This window comes from Diceros bicornis, chromosome 3 (assembly GCF_020826845.1).
Source record: "Diceros bicornis minor isolate mBicDic1 chromosome 3, mDicBic1.mat.cur, whole genome shotgun sequence".
Classification (NCBI taxonomy): Eukaryota; Metazoa; Chordata; class Mammalia; order Perissodactyla; family Rhinocerotidae; genus Diceros; species Diceros bicornis.
In genome coordinates this window covers 83,721,880-83,738,027 of record NC_080742.1, presented here as the reverse complement: position 1 = coordinate 83,738,027, position 16,148 = coordinate 83,721,880, and the positions used below count along the sequence as shown (strand labels likewise).

Below are 16,148 nucleotides of genomic sequence, written 5' to 3'. Positions count from 1 at the left end.
CCCCTATCAAGCGTTTCTGAGGAGAGCTTTTCAAGTGCCCTGTGCAGAATAAGAGAAAGACTATGCCTTCCTGGATTTCTCTCTCTAAAAGGTGGGTTATTAGGTGTTTCTGGGTGTTAGGGAGCCTGTAAGAATTAGAAGCACTTTTTTTTCTCAGTCTCTCACCTGAGCCCTTTGCTCCACCCCTGAGCTGGAGTGGCTGCTCCAAGGTGAACAATAATACGCTTTCCCTCATCGATGACTTTATTAATGCATCTCAGGGGCCAGGCTGGTTGGGTTGTTTTTGCAGTGCTTTCATTCCCGCTCAACTAGTCACTAGAAATCAGCTTTCAAAAACTGAAAAACTTTTTCAGCCACAGCCTCCCCCTCACCCCCCTCCTTTCCTGCCTCTGGGAATTTGGCTTCCCGAAAATGATCTCCTGCCACACCCAGCCAGGCTGTGCCCTGATTTGTTGCTTTAGTGTCATGGGGTATCAACTTCTCTGCAATTATCCAAACTTACCAAATTATGACTGGAGAGGGCCGGGGAGGGGGAGGCAGCGTGGGCGGGAGTCTGTTGCAGATCCACAGACGGGTTATGGAGGCCCCACCCTCCCCAGAGCCAGGCCCCGGATCCCTGTCTGTCTCTTTTATTATTTTGGCAGGGCGTTGAGAAGTTAATCTTTCTCTACTGGAGCGGCTTCCCTTTTTTTTCACCCTGAGAGGACGCCAAAAGGAAGAGACCTCAAGTTGCCATGAACTCTGCCGTGACCACCAATGAGGACCCCGACTTCTTGGTGAGTGCTGGTAGAAGAGAGAGGGAAAGAGAAGAGGGGGGCAAGCAGAAAGGAAGAAAGAGACCTGGAGGGGAACCCAGCAGAGAGTCCTAAAGCCCTGATTCATCATTAGTGCTAAGGACGGTGGCTCACAGTCTAGACGAGATTTTAGATGATTACACGGGGGTGGCAGCTGCCCTCCCGACCTGGTCACCAGAGGCAGAGGCCGCTGTGCTGAATTACAAAGGACTGAGGAGGAGCTGGAGCAGCTGGAAGAACCTCTGCTTTACCTTTACTCTCAGGTTGGTCTCTGTTGAATCTAAATATTTGTTTTCCAGGTTCCTCAGAATTACAATTTCTTTGCTCAGAAGCCCTTTGTGAAGCAAAGCAAAGGGAAAGAGAGAGGGAAGCAGGGAGAGAGAGAACTAATGTTTACTGAACAACCCGTATGCCCCAGGCACTTTATACACTTAATTTTCTTCCTTCCAAGCCAGTGGAGCAGGCACATCTGTTCCCATTTGACCGATGAGGAATGGGAACTGAGGCTGAGGCCCAGAGGAATAGTCACAGTAACCCGTATGGAGGCCTCGCTGGCTAGTCCTGGCCCCAGCACCGCTCCACCCTGTTCTGGCCACCTGAAACTGACAGGGGAAACTGAGCGGAGGCCCTCTGTTCTTGTGACTCCCACCACAGCTGGAAAGAGCCCCTCTGCACCAGGCCAGGGCTGTAGCCCGAATGCGGCCCAGCCAAGGCCTCTGTGGGACAGGTGCCACCTGTGAACCTGGCCTGGGTTTCCAGAGCTGTCCCCTTGAGCCAGGTGCCAGACCCTGCCCACGTTGGTCAGCCTTCTGGTGAAGAGGCCCTGGCCATCTCTTCTGGAAAACTGTGGGAGGCATGGGAGAGAATTCTCCTTTCTTCTCCTCAGAATTCTTCCTGCCACTACCTCATGGAAGCCAAAACCAAAACCAAAAAAAAAACCAAAAAACATCTTGGAAAATAAGTTGAAGACTCTATTTTCTGACCGCTGGGATGTTTCCCACATTTGGGGCTTACCCGAGGCCAGTTGGGGAGCGGAAGGGCCTGGGCACGTATCCATCTCCTCTTCAGTGGCCCGTCTTCTCTTCATTTTCCTCAAAACCTCAGTTTCAGCACCTAGGTTAAAAAGTCACTTTTCTGAGATGTTTTTGGTTTACCCATGCGTGTTGCTCTGCTAACACCTTCCAGAGATATGAACACGGGGAAAACAGATTATGGCCGAGCTAGGGGAAAGCAGGGTGCACCAAAAATACTTCTGATACAAGGGAGAAAATGGTAAATTACATGACAGAGAGACAAAGTGTGTTGGGAGTACAAGGGAGAAAAATCTCCCCAGGGGTGCGGGGTCAGGAGAGGTGATGGGGGAGGAGGCATTGAGCTCCTGGAAGCAGGGAGTGGGGAGGGGAAGCAGGGGAATCGAGTGTGAGCACAGGGTGAGCAAAGGCTCTGTGGCAGGATAATTGAGGTCACATTTGGAGAAACCTGGAGGATTCCATTGGTTGGGGCCAGGGGAATGGGAACGTTAGGAAAGGAACCTAGAGGGGTGGGTGGGGAACAAAGGCTGTGTGGGGTATGGATGGAGTCAGAGGGGCAAGTGCTCCATCGCCCCCAGAAACTCCCCCTTCCCACTGCTGCTCTCCCTGCACCAGGGTCTCCTCCTGCTCTGCTCATCTGCTCCAGGGAGCTGGAGGGCTGTATGCACAGGGAAGCACCTACAGGAAACTGCCCTTGACTCCAAAAGAGGACAGTTCCATTCTCCCACGTACAGTGGGACCTTTGACAAGCCATGGACCCTCAGGAGCCTCAGTCTCCTCACCTGTAAATTGGGGCTGATATGATGGTGATGAGAATCAAATGAGAGGATGCATTGGAAGCTCTTTGTAAACTGTAAAGCTCTATAAAATGTCAACACGCGTCAGAAAGCCTCTTTCGATCAAGGCTTTTGGTGAAATTACAGCTCAGGTGTTGAGTTGATAGACTCACCTCCAGCCAGAAGAAGAGCTGTGGCCTCTCTTCTCACCCCAGTGCTCACTGGCAGGGAAGCTTCACTGAGAATCCATTCTTCCTCCACAAAGGGGCTCACAAGCTTCCATCTGCCGCTGTGTGAGTCACACACGCAGACTCCTCCCGGCCGGGGATTCTCCTGGGAGAAAAGCACCTCCCAGATTCAGATATGCCCTGAGATGGGACAGCTCCCTCCTCCATCTGAGAAGCGCTGCTCTCACATACCTTTGGGGCGTCACTTGTTTCTAAGTGTGTCTTTAATATGCTAATAATTCATCTCTGACCCACAGGAGTCTTAGCGCACCGTGTACCTGATTGCTGTATTTTTTGCCCCATCTCTTTGCATAAGTGACATGAGGTCACCAGGTCTACCGGCCATGGCTGACGGGCTTCCCAGAAGTCACACACCCTTATGAGAAGAGGAGAACCAGCTGTTCTCAAAGAAGACAAGATTTTCCCAGCTCGAAGTTCTAAACAATTGTTGTGTGTGTGTAGGGCCTCATGCAAGGTCAATTTCCCAGAAGACTGTTTTAAAGCAGATGCAGAGGTGGTTTCTATAACCTTCAGAAGGTCCGATTTGATATCCAGACAGAGCTTAGGACAGTAAGAGGTCCTCAGGCTGGGGACAGTCTTTGAGTCATTGGCTCCTATGAGGAAAAAACACCAGAAGGTCCAGAACCAACAGTTCCCCCCAGTCAGTGTTTCCCTCCCTGTCATCTTCCTGAGAATTCTGAGAGATCCTGAGAGAGGGTGTGAGGTGAGCTTGTTGGCAGAACACACACAGCTGTACCAGCCACAGTCCTGTGAGCTCACGCATGGGCACACACAACAGGATGCCACATACACCGCACACACTGGAGTCTTCCTGTATCCTTGCAACCATCCCAGATTTAGATGGGGAGACTGAGGCTGGGAGAGGTGAGGTGATGTGCCTGTGGCCTCCAAGTAGGGGACTGACAGACCGTGTCAATTTCCAACTGCATGCTCTGTGGTTCCGTGTAGCCTACGGAGAATCAATCAACCAACCAATCAATCATTCAATCAATCTCTCTTTCCATCTCCCTCTCCTCTTTTCCTCAACCTGTTTTTCCTCTGTTGCCCTCACTGATTCTTCAATACATTCACTAAAAACTTGTGACCAGGGCTCAGGGGCCCAGAGTTCCTTCCCTGTAGCAGCCTCCATTCTATCTTTGACTGGCCTTAACCTCCTTAGGCGAAAAAACTTTCCTGTGCAACCCAAGTACCGAGCAGCATCAGTACAGCCTTCTGCTCAGAAGTCTAAATAGGATAAGCATGATGTTTCAAAAGAGTTCTAACCAGTTAGTGAGGGACATTAAAAAAATCAATGAGAAAAATTCTCTATAGTGATTAGTTTATACATTCGTTCATTTATTTCATCAGTCAACAGACAGTTACATGAGCACTAACTGTGCTGGAGATGGCAGTAGAGACTTTATGGTCTTTTGGACAAGGAAACGTGGTTGCAGTCATGCATGTTTTGGGCCAGGGTAAACATGTTCATGGTGTTGTAGGAGCCTCTGAGGTGGAAAGGCCTAGTTTAGTCAAGGCTGAGGTTGGGTGAGGTCAGGGAAGGCTTCCTGGAGCAGGTGAGGGATGCATACTTCCAGGCATCACTAAATAGATGAGCAGAAGCAAAACTCTTACACTGATGTTTTAGGACATAAATGTTAGAAGATTAATGAGCAAACACTGTTCAGAACCCCAGGAACAAAATGACTCTGCAGAGCTGTGCTTGGCTGGATCAGTCAGCCCACTGTCAGCAGAGTGACCATAGCCCTGGGCTCCCCCGGCTGCCCGGAGGCTCAGCGCGCTATGCCACGCCTTCCCCATGTTCAGTGATGTGGACCTCAGAGGTGGCACTGGGAAGAAATTAGGATCAGGTTTGCTAATGCTCTAACCCCATGGAGGAGGTGGCCTGGCTTCGTCTGTCTCCACATGGGAGATGGGATGGTCTGCCTGCCCACCTCCCCATGACCGGCAGCACTGTCCCTAGTTAGGACTTCCGTAGTGGGGACTGGTCAATACTCAGAACAGCAGTTTTTTTGTTTTGTTTTGTTTTTTTTGTGATGAAGATCATCCCTGAGCTAACATCCATGGTGATCCTCCTCTTGTTGCTGAGGAAGACCGGCTCTGAGCTAACATCTATTGCCAATCCTCCTCCTATTTTTTTCCCCCAAAGCCCCAGTAGATAGTTGTATGTCATAGTTGCACATCCTTCTAGTTGCTGTATGTGGGACGCGGCCCCAGCATGGCCAGAGAAGTGGTGCGTCGGTGTGCGCCCGGGATCCGAACCCGGGACGCCAGTAGCGGAGTGCGCGCACTTAACCGCTAAGCCACCGGGCCGGCCCAAAAAACAGCAATTTTTAACTGGAGGTGATTTTACCCTTCCCCTGCCCCCCCCAGGGACATTTGCAATGTCCAGAGACATTTTTGTTGTCACAACTGTATGGGAGGGGGTGCTATTGGCATCTAGTGGGTAGAGGCAACAGATGCTGTTAACATCCTACAGTGCACAGTAATTCAAACTTAATTTTTGTTAAACTGGTAGGAGTGTAAGTTGGCTATTGCCCCTAGAGCATTCTGTATGCGCTGCACTCATTTACATTTGTGTGTGACATCCATTCATTTGGTCTACACTGAGCACAGGGATTGCTCTGGAAGCTGGGCCACAAAAAAGAGTAAGGCACAGTCAATGCTTTCTAAGAACTCACGACCCAGCAGAACAGATGGACAAGGAAACCGTCCATACAATAACCACGCTGTAATGAGGGCTTTGGCAGATGTAAGCACAGAGCCTGAGGGCAGCTACTCCATTCTGGGGCCAGGATCCCCATTTATCTGACTGTCTGGGAGGGAAACCTGCCCATTTTCTGACCTTGGAGTTGGGCCCCATCTCCTCCTGCACAAAGCTGATTCTCTGCCAGGGCTTCGGGCAAGAGATCCACGCCTCTTGCATGGCCCCAGACTTTACACAGAGGCCCTATGCAGATGTATAATATAGAAAATCACTGCTCTTTTGAGTCTGGACCTATAAATCCCAAGCTGGCCAACAGTTGTCCCTGTCTCATTGCCTCTTGCCTCTGGAGGGCTGTCCATCAGTGTGGTTGAAATCTGGAAGTCCATTTGATTCCATTGGAAATGTCCTGATATGTCCTTCTCTTGTTCCCAGCAGAGGGATGATAGCTTGCTCAGCTCCCACGATGATGGCCAAGGCAAGAAGAAGGATGGCCAGTCGGGGAGTCCCAGCAGCAGCCACCTGGCCTATAGCATCTTGGACATCCCACCATGGTATCTCTGCATCTTCTTGGGGATCCAGGTAATGCCACTCAGCAAACACTGTGTCCCAAGAGGCTCTGCCTCAAAAGCCACATCAATACACACCCAGGTCAAATTAATTAGTCAAGATCCACGACTTCAGTTGCTGATATTGTTGTCTTCCATGTAATTGACCTCTAGGGGAACTCAAAGCTCCTCTGGTCTCTCTTTCTGTCCAGGAGTTTGGGGATGGGAGAGGAATTAGGCAGGATTCTCTTTCATGCTGGGCTGAGAAGTCACATCAAGGACACCAACGGGGCCATTGCTTTTTCTTTTCAAGATACCAATTTTAATTTATTTGATTGGCAACAACTAAAAAATTTGAGAACCAATGCTTGGGGAATTTTGGGAAACAAGCACTCTCAAATACTGCTGGAATGTTAGTTGGGGCAATCTTTCTGGATGACAATTTGGTGATTTCTATCAACATGTAAACCACATATACCCTTTCACCCAGTTCCCAATGCTGAAGAATTTCTCTGTGGATATGCTGACAAGACTTGTTAAGATAAGTACAAATAAGTTCTTGTAACATTACTGGTAATAGTAACCTCAAAACACACAACAAACAAAACGCCAGAAACAACCAAAATATCCACCATAGGTTAAATAAATTGTGGCACATCCTAACAAATGATGTTTTTATGCAGCTATTAAAAAGAGAGGGATATATTTACTTTGCAGTTAGGGAATGTTCCCCAAGATATGTTAAATGAAAAAAACAAAGTAGATAACTGTGTATATGTGATCTTCTTTGTGTTAAAAAACAAACAAAAAAGAGACAGAATGGTAGAAATAAGTATATGTAGTAACTTTGTTTTGAAGTATTTAGAAGAAACTAAGAAAGGCATTTAGCTTTGGGAAGAAGAACTAGGAAAGGCAGGGTAGCTTTCAACTTTCATTTTTTTATTCTTTAACTTTTTATAGCATGAATTTTCTAATTTCATAGATGTGTTTTTTTACTATTACAAACTGTTCAATATGGGACAGCAGGGATGTGGTACAGATTTTTGTTTGCTTCTTTGTGCTCTTCTATAAAATAAGAACAAATGTCATACTATTTTTAAAATATTATTATGAGCCAGTTTAATGGATAATGTAGATATTTTCTCATGAAAGGATGTTGAATTTTGTCAGTGCTTTTTCAGCATCTATTGAAATGGTCATATGATTTTTATCTTTCATTTTATTAATGTGCTGTATCATATTTATTGATTTGCATATGTTGAACCATCCTCGCATCCCAGGGGCGAATCCCACTTGATTGTGGTGTATGATCCTTTTAAGGTATTGTTGAATTCAATTTGCTAGTACTTTGTTGAGAACTTTTGCACCTCTGTTCATCAGGGATATCGGCCTGTAGTGTTCTTTTCTTGTAGTGTCCTTATCTGGCTTTGGTATTAGGGTTATGCTGGCCTCGTAAAATGAGTTTGGGAGTGTTCCCTCATCTTCAGTTTTTTGGAAGAGTTTGAGGATTGGTGTTAATTCTTCTTTAAATGCTTGGTAGAATTCACCAGTGAAACCATCTGGTCCTGGACTTTTCTTTGTTGGGAGGTTTTTGATTACTGATTCAGTCTCCTCACTTGCTGTTGGTCTGTTGACATTTTCTGTTTCTTTACGATTCAGTCTTAAGTTGTATGTTTCTAGGAAGTTTTCCATTTCTTCTAGCTTATCCAATTGTTGGTGTATAATTTTTCACACTAGTGTCTTATGGTTCTTTGTATATCTGTTGTATCAGTTGTGATGGCTTGTCCTTCATTTCTAATTTTGTTTGAGTCTTCTCTTTTTCTTTTCTTAGTCTAGCTAAGGATTTGTTTATCTTTTCAAAAAGACAGTTGATTTTTTCTGTTGTTTTTCTGGTCTCTGTTTCATTCATTTCTGCTCTGATCTTTGTTACTTCCTTTCTTCTGCTAACTTTGGGTATGGTTTGTTCTTCTTTTTCTACTTCCTTGAGGAGTAAAGTTAGATTGTTTGTGTGAGATCTTCTTTCTTAACGTAGGCATTCGTTGCTATAAACTTCCCTTTGAGAACTGCTTTTGCTGCATCCTGTAAGTTTTGGTATGTTATGTTTCTATTTGCATTTGTCTCAAGATATTTTCTGATTTTTTCTTTGACTCATTGGTCGTTCAGGAGTCTGTTGCTTAATTTCCACAAATTTGTGAATTTTCTAGTTTTCCTCCTGTTATTGACTTCCAGTTTCATAAAACTTTAGTTGCAAAAGATACTTGGTAGGATTTCAATCTTCTTAAAGTTGCTAAAGCTGTTTTGTGACTTAATATATGATCTATTCTGGAGAATGTGCTCAGGCCTTCCTGGTCAATGGTCTTGCTCTCACCGTGTGCCTTGTTATAATAATGAGCCTCTTGCCTTGTTCTTGTTCTTGAGGCCCTCTCCATGGTTCCTGTCATGTCCATCTGGGCTATGTTTCTGCTTTGGTTTCTCACCCAGGATATGAGTTCCCAGCACTAGGGTCCTGCCCAGGGTCTGCGTTGAACTCCAGCCCCTCTGGCTGGGTCCCTGCTTCTTGCTGCCAGGCCTCCCTAGTTCCCACTGTTTGCCTGGATCTCTGCCTATCACTTATGGCCAGGATCCTCTGAGACCGGAGATGGAGCTCTTGGCACTGGCGGTGGGAATGGGAATGAGGGTGGAGCAGGAAGCCACAGCATCTACATGCCTGTCTACTCTCTCTGCTTTGTCCATAGCACTTCCTTACGGCCCTGGGGGGGCTCGTGGCAGTGCCACTCATCCTGGCGGATTACCTGTGTCTGCAGCATGACCCCCTGACCCAGAGCTACCTCATCAGCACCATTTTCTTTGTCTCTGGCATCTGCACTCTCCTGCAAGTGTTTTTAGGAGTCAGGTAAGTAAAATCCTCGCCATGGATTCACACTTTTACCTGCCAGTGTATCAGCAAGTCTTGCTTGGCTTGTAGCAGGAGAGGCAGTTAGGAAGCTGGTGTGACATGATAGAGAGAGCACAGAGCCAGGGGTCAGAGCCTGGGTTCAAGTCCTAGCTTCAACAGTTACTGTCCATATTAGCTGGGATTCTTGATTAAAGTAACACAAATCCAGATACACTTAGGCAAAAATTTGTTCTTTATTAACTTATAAGATTGAGCCAAGAGAAAGGCAGGGTGCATTATGCCTCAGGAACATGGCCAACCAGGGACTCAGATGCCACTAGGACTTTCTCTCCATCTCTTGTCTCTACTCAGGTCTGCTCCTAATATTCGTGAGACCCAGGGCAAGAGTACAAATGGAGACCCACACACTCCATGTCTAAATATCAGAGAGTTATACACCAAGCTTACAAGCTCTTAAATAAAATATGTTCTGATCATCCTACCAGGATTGAACTTACAATTCTATGATTCCTTCAAGTTCTGCTTTGAAACCTGGCATCCCAGGGAGGGCTGGCCCTCAGCCTGTGGCCTTCCCCCTTCTCTTCCCACCTCAAGCTTTGCTCCAGATCACAAATGGTCTCACATGCAAGAATAGTGACACCCCAACCTGCACATCCAAGTTCCATCCACACCCCACACACACCAGATTCCCCAAACAGCTGCCCCTTGGCCATCCTTCAGGCCTAGGGGTGTGCACACCAGCATTGTGGTCTGCCTTCAGCAGGACAGATCTGGCGAAGAGGCCCAAGCAGGCTCTGGAAGAGGCTCAGGGCCATTTGGGAAGAGAATTCTTGGGATTCAAAGGAGAGGGGCACACAGACTTGAGGTGGGCATAGCCCTTTGGCCCTGCAGTCGCCTCCCCAGGGGAGGCCAGAATGGAACCCTCTAGAGCATCCGGCCATGTGCAGGGGGCTTTTCTTTCCTAGACTGAAGACAAGACTGTCTCTTCATGACTCTCCCAGAGCCTGTGCTTCATTCTTGCAGACAGGCTTCCTACGCGTGTCCATAGGCAGGGCTGCTGGCAGTCCTCTCACCCCTCCAAAGCAGGCAAGTACTGTTCTGGCTGGTCTCACATTTTAAAAATTCCAGGGAAGAGCTCTGATTGGCCCTGTTTAAGCCAAATGCCCAGCTCTGGCCCCACCAGGGCAACAAATATGGCAACTCCCATTTGGGAAGATGAGTTCTGTTCTGAGTAGACAAGACAGCAGACGTTCACTGAACCAGATATGTGGTTTGGGATCTGTCAGAGAAGGCTCATGATCACATGTGCCCTGCTCCCTTACAGTATTATTGAGATAATCAATTGTGATGATTGGTGGAGTCACTTTTTTTTTTAAACCATCTAGTATTTTATGTTCATATGTAAGCTGCTAAAATTAGCCTGAGTGAAATGGAGTCCTATTTCTCTGAGCTGGCCTGGACAAAACTGTGAATGAAGCCTGGAAAACATGTCTTTGGAATCTTCCCCTCCTCATTTCCACACATCCTCTCTTCACATTCTCCACCACCACCCCCCGCCCCACCTGGAGTCCACACCACACAGCGGCTCCCTTGGGTACCATCTTCTCAGCAAATTCCTCTCTGTCAGTCTTCCAGACCTTTCCTGCTCACCTCCTTCGCCCCAAATCTGTTAGTCCTGTATCTTCCTTTCACATTCATTTAGCATCTAGTCAAAGACAGGCCCAGGTTTTGTTCAGCCTGAAGCTTATACAGTTTTTGGTGTCCCTTTTAAGAAAAAGAACACAGAATTATGAATAAAAATCACATACGAGAATATTATTAAATTTAAAAAAATAGCAACAAATTACAAACTTTTAAAAGCAGATAAACACCATAAATTCCAAAACATAGCATGGTAGTTTTTATTCTTTAACTTTCTCACAGTCCCCTGTAATACATTTTTCCCCATGTTTTGTGGTTGCATACCCTTCAATCCCCTCTTCATTTCACAGAGAGAAGGAAAGATGATTCAGTCATTCCTCTAGCAGGAGTCAGTCCAAATCTGTTTGTTATGACTGCTAGTTGGGACGCAGTACCATGCCTTCACATGCAAACTGTAGTTCTGCTGTAGATTTGTGCCCTACAAACACAGGACTTCTGTCCAATTCTATGGTACGTGATTCCTATCATTTTTTTTTTAATGCATGGTGCATTTGTTACTGTATATGTTGCATTATTAAGTATATTCCTGATAGGAGAAAACTTCTATTTTGCCTGCACATCAATGAGAACAAGACTTTCTCTGGTAATTTTGCATATCTGATGCTTGGCAAATTTGCCACAGACTAGCTTCTGACTGCATACACCTCAAACCCTGTTTTTCATCTACCACCCACACATGTCAAGTGATGGGTGCTATAGAGCACATTCATATCATAATGCAAAGTCTGGTCCTGTACCTTCGTGACATAGAATGAGCTGGCACAGTGGGCAGTAGAGCGTTGCTGGAAACCAGATTACCCCAAGACTGCCAGCAATACATTAACTACGTATGGGTAGTTTAGTGATCTCAAACCATAAAATATATCCCGCTACATTCAAACTAAATTTATCCTGACTCAACTCCCCCTTAGCCAGATCCTAAAAGTGCCCATAGCCTTTCAAATGCTGTCTGATGCAAGCGTCAGAGTTAGGGATGTGGCGGTGGAAAGAGACAGTAGTTACAGAAAATTGTGGCTGAAACCTCTCACTTTCGCAAATTTTACAAAAGTGTATGGCTAGTGAACACATTGCACGGCCCCTCCCTGGACTTTAGAAGGAGCCATGCAAGTGAGGGGCCCGTCACTGTAAATCTGCTTTGACCTAATCTGTGCCAGGCCTGTGCTCAGCCCTGGAGTTGCAGAGGAAAATGGAAAACATTCCCTACAGTGTGCTTCTGCCTGACCTGTCTTAAGAGAGAATGACTGGACAGGAAAAACTAATATCCATTGGTTCTTTATCAATTATCTGAATCAAGCCACACAGGTGTGCCTGATAGGAGGTTGGCCCATTGTTTCCAGGACAGGCTGACTGCAGGCAGCATCCAGAGGAGAATATTCATTCCTACCATGGTCCTTTGCTAAATCAAGTCAAAGGCACTTTCCAAGGTGCTTCCTTTGCAAGTCATTTCCAGGAGCTATGCCGGTGCTTAAGTTCTTCCATTCTCCACCGAGGAGTGGGAGACTGGCGCCTACATCTTTGGCAGGTTATTTCCCTTCCCCCTCTTCTTTCTTCTGTCACCATCTCTATGAGCCAAGATTTCTTCCAAATTCTCCATGAAGAACTCAAAGAGGTACAGAGTTTGATCTGGTCTGTCTCTCAGGCCCCTAAAATCCAGGACCCCTCCTTCCTTCCCAGGATTAGCCCCTGGAATGTCAGACACGGCAGGAGCATTAGACAGGACTTGCAGCAACCTGCCTGGATTCCTAGGAGCCCCTAGCCCTGCGGGGGACCTATGGAGAGTTACAAACACAAAGCTCTTCTGGATGGGGGATACCCTCCCCCTTAAACCCAAAATGGTGTTAATTATAATTATGGAAAAGCTTTGAGCTTGGAAACCGGAGGCCTGAATTCCAGTCCTGGTGTCTGTGCTGTGGGAACTTGGACAAATCATTGACTCTCTCTAAGGCTCAATTTTCTCATCTGTCAGATGGAGTTGAACTATATAATATCTAAAAGTCCCTTACATCTCTAATATTGTGGATACCTATGATGGTGACAGAGAAGATGAAGTGCCATGTTTCAAGTGAATAATCAGTAGTAGTAGTACATGTGGGGGTAGCCTTCTGGTAAGCTCTGTGAGAAACACCAACTAATCAGGAGCTAAGCTTCAAAAAACTTACACCCTAATTAAACATGCAAAGAAAGAAGGAAATAAAATTATGCTAATGTCATTAGACTAAGATGGGGGCAGGAACACACTTGAGTTTGGTTCCACCCATGAAAGTGGGCTTTCCTCTCAGATGCTGATGAGTAACTGCCTAAGATATTTTAGGTGGTAAAACCTAACTGACAGCTTATGAATCAAAGGCCAAGTAGATTTGGTTGTTGATTATCTGCTAACCAGGATTTTATGGTAGACTTTTCTAGATTACATATAAAACACTGAAGTTGCAATAAGATTTCAGAAGCTCTTAGTATTTAAAACCGTATTAAATAATCAAAAAGGAATGATAAGAGGCAATGAGTTCTGCATCTTAACTCCATCTCTGGAATTATTCATGATTTTTACCTGGTAATTTGTTTTTCTGGAGTCGTTCCATGTGATATGACTTCCTTTCCATTTTCCTGGGAATATCTCAAGTGTGGAGCAAGTACTCCTGCCACAAAGTGCACTCTGATGCCTATGTTTGCTTGCATACAGTTTTGCCTGAGTCAGCCCTGGCCTTTGTCCTTTTCACCCACCAAATTCCCTGCAGGCCCAGCCCTGCCCTGCCCTAGCTCTGCGCCTGTCCCTGGTTATGCAGAAAGGCCATGCCCATCACCAGAGGTGTGCAGCCACCTTGTTCCTGCCCTGTTGACAGCTAGGTCACCCGATGAGCCATTGGAGCTCCGGCCGGAGCAGGAACAGTGGTGGCCATTGGGGTAGAAGAGTGACCTGGTGATCAGTCACATCAGAGGAGGGAGAGGGGGTTGATGTGTCCCAAAGAGGGCGCTGGTGCTTCTGCTTCCTGTGGGTTTAAGTTGGGTAGATATCTACAGGGAAGGCCCATGATGGGCTTTTCCACAGTTTAGCAGGTCCTGACCTGCTTGGTGTAAAGAGCCCAGGCAAAAGATGAACAAGTGCTCTTTGTCCAAGAGTGAAGTAGGTGGGGCTCTTGGGATGCCCAGGATTTCTGACAACACAGTGACCCTTTTAAATTCAAGAAGAATTCATCAGTCCCATCCTACATTCCTGAGGCTCTGCTCCCCATCCTAACCTATTTCAAAGAAAAGTCCCTGTGAGATTATCTTTTGCCCACTCATTGGATTCACTCCAAGAAGGGAACATCAAAATGATGTCAGAGGTGAGGTTGGATTCCAGCAACTCAAGCTCCAGATGCATCTGTCCCCCTCTGTGGACCTCTTCCCCGTTTACCCACAAACCCCCCCAAACTCCACATGGCCCAACCCCAAACCTCCTCAGGGTTGCTGGTTCCTGTTCCACCTCATCCCCTCCAGGTTCCTGGGCGCTCAGGGCATATTGCCCTGCCTAGGGAGACTTAATGCTCCCTCTCCTTTCTACCCCTGACAATATTTGCATTTATTTTCTCTCGTAGTTTTCATGTTTCTGTGAAGAGGACCTGTTTTTGAATTTTTTCAAAGCCTTGAGAATTAAATTAGATAATGCACATTAAGTAGTTAGCTCAGTACAGAAAATTTTTTTCACATCAAGAAAAGGATTGTACCATACACACAATTTTGACTTTCCCTTCCTTTTTTAACAATTAAAAAAATTCAATTGTGCTAACAAAACACTCCTCCCCCTTTTATAAACATATGCAATGCATTATAAATCTTTCCATTTCAATAAACACATTTCTGCAACAGCACTTTTCAAAAAATGATCACTTAGTATTCCATATTCTAAAATATCAATATATTCTAGTTTAACCATTTCTTATTAAAGGACATTTAAGTTGTTTCGAGTTTTTTATTATTGTAATAGTGACCAATGTAATTCATAATTATGAGAGGTATAAATTTCCTGTGTACTGACAATCAATTTTCTAGTTAAAGACAGACTGGAAGAAATGTTAAAGGTTATTTCTGGGTGGTATACATTATATATGAAAGGTATTATTATATGTGTGCTAATAAAATTTATCTAGTTAAAGATAAAAAAAGACTAGAACAAAATGTTAATGGTTATTTCTGCTTGTAGAATTATCGTGACTTAAATTTATTCTTTATATTTTTATTTGCCATTTATTTTCCTTTGAAGTCCATGTGTTGTTTTATGACTCGGAAAAATAAAAACCACTTAAAATGTGTTTTTAGTGAAGCATCACGGCTTGTTTCTTGAGCCATACCCTTTGAATCGGTGTCTGAGAGCCAAAGTCCAGTAGGCTGCCCATTACCATCTTGGAAGGAGGGGAGCTATGGTTCAAGGCCCCCGCCTTGAGAAGCCTTGAGAAGTTTCTGAGCTTCTTCAACCTTTGTTACCTCACCTGCTTTTATCTTTGTGTCCCTGTGATTATTAGCGTTAAAGCCCTTAAAAACAAAAAATAGCAGAGTCAGCCTTGATGGCCTACTGGTTAAAGTTCGGTGCTCACCACTTCAGCGGCCTGGGTTTGCTTCCGGGTTGTGGAACCACACCATCACCTATCTGTCAGTTGCTGTTCTGTGGTGGCAGCTCATATAGAAGAACTAGAAAGACTTACAACTAGTATATACAACCACGTACTGGGGCTTTGGAGAGCAAAAACAAAAGAGGAAGACTGGCAACAGATGTTAGCTGAGGGCTAATCTTTCCCTCCAAAAAAAAAAAAAGGGGAGGGAGCAGGCATGCACGTCTTTGGGGCAGAACAGAAGGAAGAACTGGAGCAGAGGCCCCAGTCTATCACCAGTTCGGGGGCAGATGTCAAAGGCACACTCAGGGCAGTGGATAGTGATGGGTGTAAAGAAGACAGATGGACAGGCTTCCTTTCCCCACCAGAGATCTTCCCCCCTTTTCTTCTAGGCAGAGGCAAGCACTCTCATCCCTCCAAGCTGATTATTTACACATTTTTCTCCAAGTCTCTAACTAATATGCTTCTATTCTAGGCATTACTGATTGAGGTGCCAATATGGATGACTGTAATTACTTTTTCTCTCACAGCCGCCCCCCCATCACATACAAGCACACTTCCCATCCTCCTATTTGCCCACACTCCCAGCGCAGATCAATATTCAGGGCTTACGTTATGACTATGATGCTATTCAGAACTGAATCACAAAGTTCCTGTCCTGTTCAACTTTATGTTTACCCTGGAGCTAATATCTTTCTTGTTTTTAATATACTTAGTTTTCTATGTACTTATTTCTAATTCAACTCTAAACTCTCTGCCTGTTGTCTAAATCTCTTCTTAATAATTTCATTCACATCATACAGTCTATCAGCTTCATCTTCTTGATGAACTGTCTCCTGGAGCCCTCTGACTTGCTGCAACCTGGAA

The 16,148-nt window shown here is 45.5% G+C and overlaps 1 protein-coding gene across 2 annotated transcripts in view; it reads left to right on the top strand.

The window, feature by feature from the left end:
• Positions 1-536: 536 nt before the first annotated feature.
• The window catches only part of LOC131397548 (solute carrier family 23 member 1-like), a 53,947-nt gene continuing 38,335 nt past the window's right edge, over positions 537-16,148 (top strand). The window contains exons 1-3 of one of the 2 annotated variants that reach the window (XM_058530645.1): positions 537-776; positions 5,989-6,132; positions 8,834-8,991. In XM_058530645.1, coding sequence (XP_058386628.1) covers positions 735-776; positions 5,989-6,132; positions 8,834-8,991 — 344 coding nt within the window. In that variant the 5' untranslated portion in view covers positions 537-734. Of the gene's footprint in view, positions 777-5,985; positions 6,133-8,833; positions 8,992-16,148 lie in introns of both variants that reach the window. The other variant, XM_058530635.1, reaches the window with a different exon arrangement.